The sequence below is a fragment of the Anas platyrhynchos genome, chromosome 2, assembly GCF_047663525.1.
Source record: "Anas platyrhynchos isolate ZD024472 breed Pekin duck chromosome 2, IASCAAS_PekinDuck_T2T, whole genome shotgun sequence".
Classification (NCBI taxonomy): Eukaryota; Metazoa; Chordata; class Aves; order Anseriformes; family Anatidae; genus Anas; species Anas platyrhynchos.
Genome location: NC_092588.1, coordinates 54,061,914 through 54,071,847, shown reverse-complemented (window position 1 = coordinate 54,071,847; position 9,934 = coordinate 54,061,914). Strand labels below are relative to the sequence as shown.

Below are 9,934 nucleotides of genomic sequence, written 5' to 3'. Positions count from 1 at the left end.
TATAGGTTCATCACATCAGCAAAAAGCATAAAGAGCTTCTAATCTAATGTGGTAGATGCTCAGATGGGCTTATTTTACCTAAATACACTGACATCCATAATGAAGATGGAGGTGCTCCTCTAATCCAGTGTTGCTCTGGAAAGCTTCATTCCCCATGGTTTGTGAAGCTATCTGAGCATGCAAAGCAATAGTTTTGTACCTTGTTATCCAAAAATAGCAGCTTAACATAATCTCCATAGACAATGTACAATATATAGGTAAACACTACAGCATGCATCTACACACAGCTCCTAGGGCCAACATGACAGGGCGTTTGGCATGAAATGTGATGAGAAAGCCAACAGAAAAGCCTCAGGAAAAGCAGTGCATCTCAGGAAAGGCTTTGCCTCCAAGATGGAGACACATGGGCTGTGTAGCTGCAATACACAGACCTTTTGCTTTTAATTAAATATGTGCAATTTTCGTTTTTTTCCTGTCTCACATCTAGTATATGCCACAGGACGGATTCCCAAATGTAATATTTTGTGCATTTTCTTTAAGTAAATTGTACTTTAAAAGTCATTCTCTCCCCACCCTCACCCAAAAAATGAACACTGGAGGGAGTGTGGGATTTCAGAAAGCAGCAACCTTTAATTGGATCTTCTTAGGAGCAATATTTGAAAATCTGAAGTACAAAACCTTGTCTCTTTCCAACAGAGCTGGAGTATTTCAACAACCTCATCTGCATTCAGCCAAGGTAAATGGCAGGTCAGGAGGCAAAGGAAAAACAACTCTCCAGCAGAAGAAGCCAAAACAACTTCCCTTGTGGTATAGAGTGTGGCCATATGAAGAGTATAAAAACTGTGAACCAAAACCAGGGTTTCTGCTAATGAACTTCAACAGGTCGCTAATTTGTTTAATTCCTGATAAGCAGCACTGCTGCCTAGACAACGGCTCATGGGACTGTGGAGGAAACTGTCTGGTTGATGATATCATCTCATTTAGCCACACTGCTTTCTGTTTGTAGCATATTTTATTTTCCAGTTTGTTTGGGAGAGAAGTACTGGTCCAAGAAAATAGAGAGATCACTTTACAAAGTATTTTGGAGAAATGCAAGACTTCTCTGAGTATGGCATGTTTTTATTACCAAATTTTGAAATCTGTCTTGAAAAGAAACATATTTGATTTAGTATGTGCAGCTCTTTTGTTTCTGTTTCCATAGAATCTGTCCCCTGGGCTTGACTTACAATGCGGGTAGCACCTATGAGGGCAGGATTCCTCACAAACAGGAAGAAGGAATGAAAACATTTCAACTTCTGTGGCATTTCCTCATGAGTGGAAGAAGGCTGAAAGCTAGGCAGGAAGGCAAGAAAGAAGGAAGGAAAAACTTTTATTAACATGGTCTTTGCGGAGAATCCTGATGGAACACTGGCTGAAATCAGAGCTACAATGAGTATCTAGTCCTTAGTCAACTCAATTGTTACACACGCAGACTAGATTGCATAAAATAAGAAAAACACTACCTAAAATCTGTTTAAAAAGTTATTTATCCAGAACAAGTCATCTGGGAAAGTACAAATATTTCTAACTGGAAAAATATTTCTCTATAGCTGAACTAGGCCTGGTAGCAAACCTTAATGATTTATTAGTACCTTATTTTTTTTTTCTTTGGCCCCTGTGCACTATATTTATTAAAAAAAAAAAAAGTCAGTAAAAAAGAGAACAATTGTAAAAAGCAAATATTTTGTACAAAAATACAAAGTTTTAAAAGCTCTTAAAAGTATATTCCATATTATTGATAAGAGTTGGACTATATATATATATTTATATAAATCTATATATTCGTGTATCTGTATAATTTTCCTACATTTGGGATTTTAGCAAATGAAACACACTGTGTACACAGTTGTTTTATGTTTTTTTCTATAGATGAGTGGCCAACAGTCTTACTCAGATTGACAGAATGTCTTCTTCCAGAAGACAAAAGTTGCTTATGTATGTGGTTACTGGTTGGGAAGAAAATCTATAACAGTATTAGTCCAACAGTATTTCCTGATGCTGTGGGTAGAAAGGCCTCAAACAATTGTAGGATGCTGAAGAAGAGTTGCTGCTGAATTCCTTTATGCATTTAAACCAGTTTTCAGTGCTTGCTTTTGTTTTGTTTTGTTTTGAATTTTTTAGGCAATGTTGCTCTCTCCCAGGATTTTCTTTTTCTTGAAGTAAATTTCCATAATATGTAGGTATCTGTAAAGTCACAGCCTGTTACACTCCAACTATTTGCCCTACAGGACGAGAGAAAAAAGAAAAACAAACAGAAAAAGAAAATCATCACATAAAAGGCTTGTGAAGATTAAACACATTTCCAAAAAGAAAGCTTACTGAGATCAAGGTATGTTAAAAATTTAAGTGGATTCATATGCAGTATATGTAAATCCTGGTGGATAAATATTTGTAAACTATGAAGCTTTGCTAAAATAACAAATGTATGTAGGATGACGAGGGCACATTATGTTGTTACTTACATACAGTCCTTCACTGTAGAACCCTAGAACAGGGTTATACACAGACAAAGCTTGTTCAGCACTTTGTTTTGTTTTGCTTTGCTTTAGGGGGATGTTTTTGTGGATGGGATGTATTTTTGGCAGTAGCTGACATTTCCATCTACCTTCACTGAAATTCAGCCTACACGTTTGCAACCAGAGCAGCCAGGCACTCTTGGCAAAGCAATGCTACACCGGGCTGTATGTAGGTGATAACATCTAAGCAGAGCACCACCATGAACACAGCTACCACCTTGCTCTATGATGGCAGGGCTGTGCTCTAAGAAGCCATGTGAACCACCTGCACTCTGCCGTTTGCAGAAATGCCTGCACACCCAGAAAGAGAACCCCTGTGGAAACCACCTGGGTGACTGCTTGGACATGTTGGCCGTTTATGAGCCCTCCACTTCAATTGCCATTATTTGCAACAGAGCAGTTGCATGGCAAATGGACCCAGCCTCCTTGCACTATAGGACATCTCTTGGCAGCATTGCTAGTGGGAATTTTAAGACCTCCTTAGCAGTCACCAAGTGCCTTGTATGGCACAAACTCTCAAAACAGAGTCTATTTGTTTTTTGAAGGCTGGTTTCTGGGCCACCCTAATGGCCAGCTTTCCCCCCTGCTTAGCCGCTGAGTTTATAAAAACAGCTCCCATTGTGGCCAGGGTCTGGAACACATGTGCCAAATCATGCCTGAAATTTTAGGCACATTTCAAGTCTGCAGGAGATGGCCAAGATATAGAACATGTCATGCCTGCACTCAGTCTGGCGGCTGCTTTTCCAGAGTGTGATCAATCCATCATCCATTTTACACAGAGTATTAGCACTGCCATTGCAACTAGCTTTATGGCTGGATCATGTCCCCACTACCTGTGCAAAATTGACTTGAATTTGGCTGTCAGTAGGGTGAAATAACCAAACCAAGTGCCTGACTTACCTTTGTCCATGTCTTTTTCACAAATGAAATTGTTAACATCTTCACAGTAGAAGTCATTCCAGAGCCCAGCATAGATTAACCCGGCACAATCTTCCCCTGGCCCATGCCCATGGCTCCAGTTATCAGGTTGACCGTTTTTCCAGTTTCTTTCAACAAAAAAAGCAATAGATATTATTGCACAACGCAGCACACATGACAGTTTTTCAACCACAAGAAATTAACAAAAACATCATGAGATCTGTTCCGAACGGGAAATACACATAGAGACAAACAATACATGACTCTCATTGGAAATGGAAAACAGATGTATAACAGAGAAGGGAATCTATTCGGCCTCGGGCTGCCAAAACTCAAAGACCTAAAATTAGACCGATGAACTTTATTTTAGTTTCTGAATGTACATGCACATACAGTGGGAGTGTGCTCTGTGCTCCGTGTGCATCGTTCCAAACCTGCAAAGTCTGTGCACTTCATTCCTGCCAGCAGACGGTACTGCGACGAGCCGGCAGCTTGCTAGCACTGCAAACCATGGCAGCACGGTGCCTTCTTCAATGTCTACACTGAGACGGGCCTCTCAGAAGGCACAGCTAGGATTTATTTGTTTTACAGATTGGTGTTTCAACAGGAAGTGAACTTTTGAGCCTATAAAGAATGTACAAAATATGTATCTACATGTCTTTCGAGATTATTAGCCTTGATGGTGAAACTTAACTCAGCATGTAAAGAGCTTACAGCAAGTGTTTCCTCATCCTGTTTTTGTTTGACACGTGAGAAACACTTCCAGCCTTGGGACTTAAAAGCTCCATTTTCCTGAAGGAACAGGTTATTGACTGGAGCTTGTGATTGCTGGCTGATATGGTCCATGCTCAGCTAGAAAACACGCCTGCCTGACACACAGCGTCTTACCAGGCACCTGGGAGGACACATGGCTTTCCAGAAATAATGAAATACTTTGAAAATCAGTAACTGACAGCTCTGAGTTTATTACAGGGCACCTAAAACCATGGGGTGGTGGAAATCTGTTGAAAGCAGTGGCTGAAGTGGAAATTGGGCACAGTGCTGCCATAAAGAGGAAGAAAAATGAAAACAGGGAGGGAGAAAAAGGGAAAAATATTATGTCTCACTTGAAATGCATCTGACTTTTTCCATGTTTCTCATCAAAATGAACACCAATGAAATCACAGCTAATCATTTCGTAACATCTGACTGACTGAGCCTGTTTTTCTGCTGCACAGCATGCTCAGATCTGTAAACTCTTCAGTCCACTCCTCGGTATTAAAAATTTGGGTGGTTGCAATCTGTTCCATTTAGGACAAATTAGGTGTAGCCCTAGGATTCCTGGAGAGCTGCCAATTCAGTTCTCAGCTGGCCAAAGCTTAGACACCCTAATTTCATGCATTTTCCTTATGTTTAATGCTTTCCACTTGGATTTGGGCTTTATCTGAAAGCTGGTCATTTTTTATCAGAACGAGCACTCTATTTATAGCCAGTTATAATGCAAATAAGGAAAAATCAAACCAAGACAGAAAAAAGTCTGTGCTTTCCATCTCAACTTTGTAATAAAAGTCAGGAGCAAATGTTTTGGCAAGAAACACTGTGTGTGTAGTTATGTGATTCTTTCATTCAGTGTTCAGTTTTCCTCCTGGCAAGGAAATAAAGCTGTGTGCATGAAGAAGGCAGAGAGAAAAAAAACAGTTCAGCAGCACCCTCAGTGAAGAATTATTTCATTGGCATCTACAAAACTCTGGATCCGTTGGATAATTTCTAGATGCTGTTTTCAGAAGTGTCAGCAAGAGTGGTAGCATCTGCAGAAAATAAACACTATTGTTTTTATTTACGTACGTGTAATCTGGTAAGGATCCGTCCACCCATCTCCATTCATTTTCCTTCTCTGAATCTGTAAGTCCAATCCAGAAGCTGCCTTTCCCTGCAATCTGCCTTTTTATCCATTGCTGTGGAAGGAAGATCTTAGTCCATAACATGCAAACACAACAGTCTTTGGAGCTAATAAGATACTCTGACTTCATGAGCATCTTTGCTGTCAGAGAAGGAATGGCCAGAGGAATTTTTATAAGCTGAAGATAAGTTTTAGGAGTTTGCCTTGTGACCCCCTGCCTAGAATCCATACTGCTACCTGCAGGTGCGGTAGAGAGGACTAGTCATCAAAATTAGATTGACATAAAGTCACAGCCAACTTCTTATAGCTATAAATTGAAAAAACAAAACAAACAAAAACACCAAAAAACCCAGACAGTAAGCAATTGTATCTTGACATTCCCACTGCCACATAGCCACTGAATAATTATGTTGAACAGTACTAAAAGTACAGCTAGATTTATATAGTTATGTTAAAAACACTTATGTCACAGAAGTCTTAGGCTGCATATATTTAAAGGAAATTTAAAAATAAATTATTTTCAACACTGCAGACCTTGCCCCCCAATTTTGGATAATATGCAAGCCAAACTGGACTGCATCTCCAAAGGTTCAAAACTCCAATTCTCGCCAGCCTTTCTATGTGCTCTGTGCCCACAACCATCAGGGTGAGTTGCTCTGCTCATGCTGTCCTGCACATGGAATAACTGCTGAGCAGGCAGAAGGTGGACAAAAAGCTAACTGGAGTCAACCACCACGTCTCCTTCACTATATGAATTCATGACGCTTTCAGCTTCCCACTTGCCCTGTGGCTTCCACCTGCTAAATTTCAGACTCTCCTCGAGAAACAAAAACAAAACCTAGTTACCTGTTCTTCTTTATTGTTTATAATAACCAAGTGTGATGCCCTCTCTTCACAGAATAACTTTGCCTCTTCGAAGATTTCTCTTTCATTTGAAATGTAGTAGCACTTTTCTGTGTAGTTCTTCCAATGAGGAGAACAACCTACGATGTGATTTTTTCTGCGTTAAACCAGTTACTGAAATCAATGAGCCAGTGGTAATTTTCTGCATTTGGCTGATAATAAATGGAGGATCCCACACCCATCTACAATGTGCTGCCATATAAAATACTTAGATATCATTTGAGAATTTATTTACCAAGGTCCTGACACTGTGAAATCAAGGTTAAACTGTGTGGCCAAGGCAATTATTTATTACTCACACAACTGATTTTTCTTTAGCTGTAAATATTAACTTAGATTCAGATCACGCCTATGAAGATCAACAAGCATAGCTTCATTTGACAGGGCTCCTTATGATGAATCTCAAAGATTAAGTCTAATGTAGCAGAGGTTATTTGAACCACTAACTCTGGTGTCCACCCTCTGCTAAATATATTTGGATCTCAGTAAAATATGCATGCAGTGTTTCGATAGCTTACCATTAGCCTCAGGCACCGACGTAGGTTCACTCTGTAGTGCCATTGGCATCCCGGGACCTGGTGGCCCTGGTGGGCCAGGTGGGCCCTTTGGACCAGGCAGCCCAGGGACTCCAGGTAGCCCAGGTAGTCCTCGAGGTCCTGGTACTCCTGGCTCTCCCACAGTTCCTTGGAGGCCTTGAAATCCTGGTGGGCCTTGTGGCCCAGGTGGACCATCTTTGCCTTGTGGTCCTGGTGGTCCTGGGTCCCCGCTTGGTCCAGGCAGACCCGTCTTGCCAGGAGAACCTCTCTGACCTTTGGAGCCCGGTGATCCTCTTGAACCTTTCCCTCCTTTTTCTCCTGGTGGCCCAATTGGCCCGGGTGGACCCTTTTCACCTGCAGGTCCTGGTGGTCCAGGCTCTCCTTTTTCTCCTTTTTGTCCTTTTAGGCCAGCAGGGCCAAGAGGACCTTGTGGGCCTCTGTCACCTTTAGGTCCCCTTGGACCAGGAGGGCCTGAAATAATGTAAGCAGTCAAAGTGGGGATACAAACAGACAACAAAACAAAAACACCATTCGGGGGCCTTGTTTGATATAATACCTCAGACCAGCAACACTGGACATGCAGCACTGTGAAAACTATGCTAACATCTACTTTGAACAGTAGTTGTAAAAATACATCTGCTTCTCAGGCATTATACGCAATTTCTCTTTCCTAAGCCTACATGAAATACAAGATTCAGAAGAAAATCATCTGATGCACCTTGTCCTGTGAACTGGACAGTGCCATGATGCCCCAGGTGACCAGCTGAGGTACCAATCCCTACAACACATGCTCTGTGCTGGTTATTCATGCAGTACTGTGTGTTGATGCTCCCATTCTCCCATTCCTCTACACTCCTTTCTCCTCGTTCTTCTCTTAGACTACAGGACTACAACATCACTCCTGTAACGCCTTCTTTCTTACTCTGTCAATAACGGGTTGTCAAAAAGAGACAAAAAAGGTGGAAAGTGTGCAATAGGACATCTATGGGAAAGGCCAGTACAATTCATTAGTTGTTAGGTTATAACAGGAAACAGAACAATACACATGGTAGGAAATAGTAATATTGTGGCAGATTTTCATTTATAAACAATAATTCTGGATTCTATTCATGGATGAGTAAATACTTTGCATATATATACATATTTTCAACATCATTTAAAAAGATACGAAATTCTTCAACTAGAGTCATTTAGACCTGGTTTAAATGAAAAAGCTTAAGGTTACTGACTTGCAATCTTGGCTCTAATTCAGGCATAGTCTATTTGGAACAACAAATTTTTGTTTATGATTAGAATTTTAAGCCTGGCTGGTTCCCAATAGGTTGGCAATATGAGCAATCTTTTCATTTAGCTGGGAGAAACCTCCTAAACTTGATGCTGTTTCTTTCTGAAGAAAATAAAGTATCCCAGGATTAAAAACTAAGCAAAGTAGGATGTTTTCTGGCAGACTAACAACTGGCTTAAAGTAAAATAGCAACTTGTTTTTCAGTAAGGGTGGACCTTTCTGGGAATAGTCCAATATATATTTTTAAGCCATTTCCTCCTTAGCAGGGATTGGTTTTTTGAGGTTCCACACCTTCACTAGCTTATTTTAGAAACTAAATGAAAAGCAGATCCATGTAGTCAGTCAGAAAAAAATTTTGCTAAGTCAGAACCTTCTTTCATAACATCCCCATTCTAGGCATGTAAAGAAGTCATAGGAAAATTAGTAAGGAAAATTCAGGCTACATATACATTTCCAAAATTTAGTATTAGACAATGGAAAACCCCAGGACTGTGTACCAACATGCACTAACTTCCTCAGAACTACCATATTGCAAATAGGAATTCATCAAAGACTGTTATGGGCATCACTAGAGAACCTGCATACCTTGTAGGATAGTGAAGTTCTTGATGAGCTGGCCGTGTTTGGAATCTACCAGCTTCATTTCTTCCATGATTACTGACAAATTGGCAACTTCAACATCTAACCTTGACCTCATCAAATCCTGTTGCATCTTCAGAGATGCAGAGTCTAAACGAATATTGGCTAGTGTGCTGTTCATAAAAATCAGCTCATCTGAATGTTTACTTAAGGTGTCTGTACAAGTTGTCCTGACCTCATTGAGATTGCTAGTCAGTGTCCGTAGATGGTGAGCAGTGTAGCTGATGTTACTAATGATGTTAACTATGTCAGTCTCAAAGACCTGGAGCCTCTCTTCTAGCTGGTTGAATTTGGCAGCAGTTCTGTTTTCATATTCTTTATGCTGTTCCTGGAGATCCTTCAGATTTTGTTCGTTGGCTTGGGCAATTGTGGTGATGTTCTCCATTTGTCCACTGAAAGAGCTGAGCTGATTGTTCATGTCTTCAAGTGTATCATTGTTAGCTTTTGCCAATGCTGAGTTGTTGGCAGCCAAAGTCTGTAAATTTTGTATTTTTTCCTTAAGCCAGTCATTGTCCTTCCGGGCCTGAAGGACAACCTGCTGTAGATTTTGAAAGTCATTCTTTATTCTTAGAATAGCCAAACTCGTATCTTCCATTGACTTCTGAAGGACACTGATAAGATTTCTTTGCTGTATTTGTGTCAGGTTTAAGTTGTTGAGGTTCATGATGACCACATTATGAGAATGCACTTGGTTTTGCAAATTTGTTTGGATATCGCTTGTGTCTTGTTGAAGATTGTTGATATAGCCAGTATATGCCTGAAGAGTCTTATTGACACTGATGATCATGAAAGAGTTACTATCTAAGGCACTTCTCATTTGGCTCTGTCTATCATCTAGAACATTTCCAGACTCTTGCAGCTTCTCCAGTGTATCTTTGTTTCTGGTAGTTTTCTCTGCAATGTCATGCAGCTGCTGACGAAGAGCCAGAATGTCAGATCTGAAGCTAGACAGTTCAGTGTTAGTATTCATGGCTTTTTGTCCAGCTTGGTCATCTGTTGTACAGGGAGAAAAAAAAAAAAAAAAAAAAATCTTTAGGATGATTTTTTTACAACACAGTATTAAGAATTACAATATATTTTAAGTACAGTAGGGATATCCATTCTGTCAATAGAACTTCTACAATACATTTTCCAGACAAGAAAAAACACTAAACAAAGTTTTGTCATTAGACAGAGTAGAAGTCAAATAGACAAAGACCTTGTATCTTGCTGAGGAGAG

General features: G+C 40.2%; 1 protein-coding gene across 2 annotated transcripts in view; it reads right to left on the bottom strand.

Moving 5' to 3' along the window:
- Positions 1-610: 610 nt before the first annotated feature.
- The window catches only part of COLEC12 (collectin subfamily member 12), a 93,598-nt gene continuing 84,274 nt past the window's right edge, over positions 611-9,934 (bottom strand). For both annotated transcript variants that reach the window (XM_038174198.2, XM_027451978.3), the window contains exons 5-10: positions 8,662-9,708; positions 6,774-7,262; positions 6,199-6,335; positions 5,298-5,407; positions 3,456-3,601; positions 611-2,261 (exon numbers count right to left, since the gene is read on the bottom strand). In XM_038174198.2, coding sequence (XP_038030126.1) covers positions 2,242-2,261; positions 3,456-3,601; positions 5,298-5,407; positions 6,199-6,335; positions 6,774-7,262; positions 8,662-9,708 — 1,949 coding nt within the window. In that variant the 3' untranslated portion in view covers positions 611-2,241. The remainder of the gene's footprint in view (positions 2,262-3,455; positions 3,602-5,297; positions 5,408-6,198; positions 6,336-6,773; positions 7,263-8,661; positions 9,709-9,934) is intronic.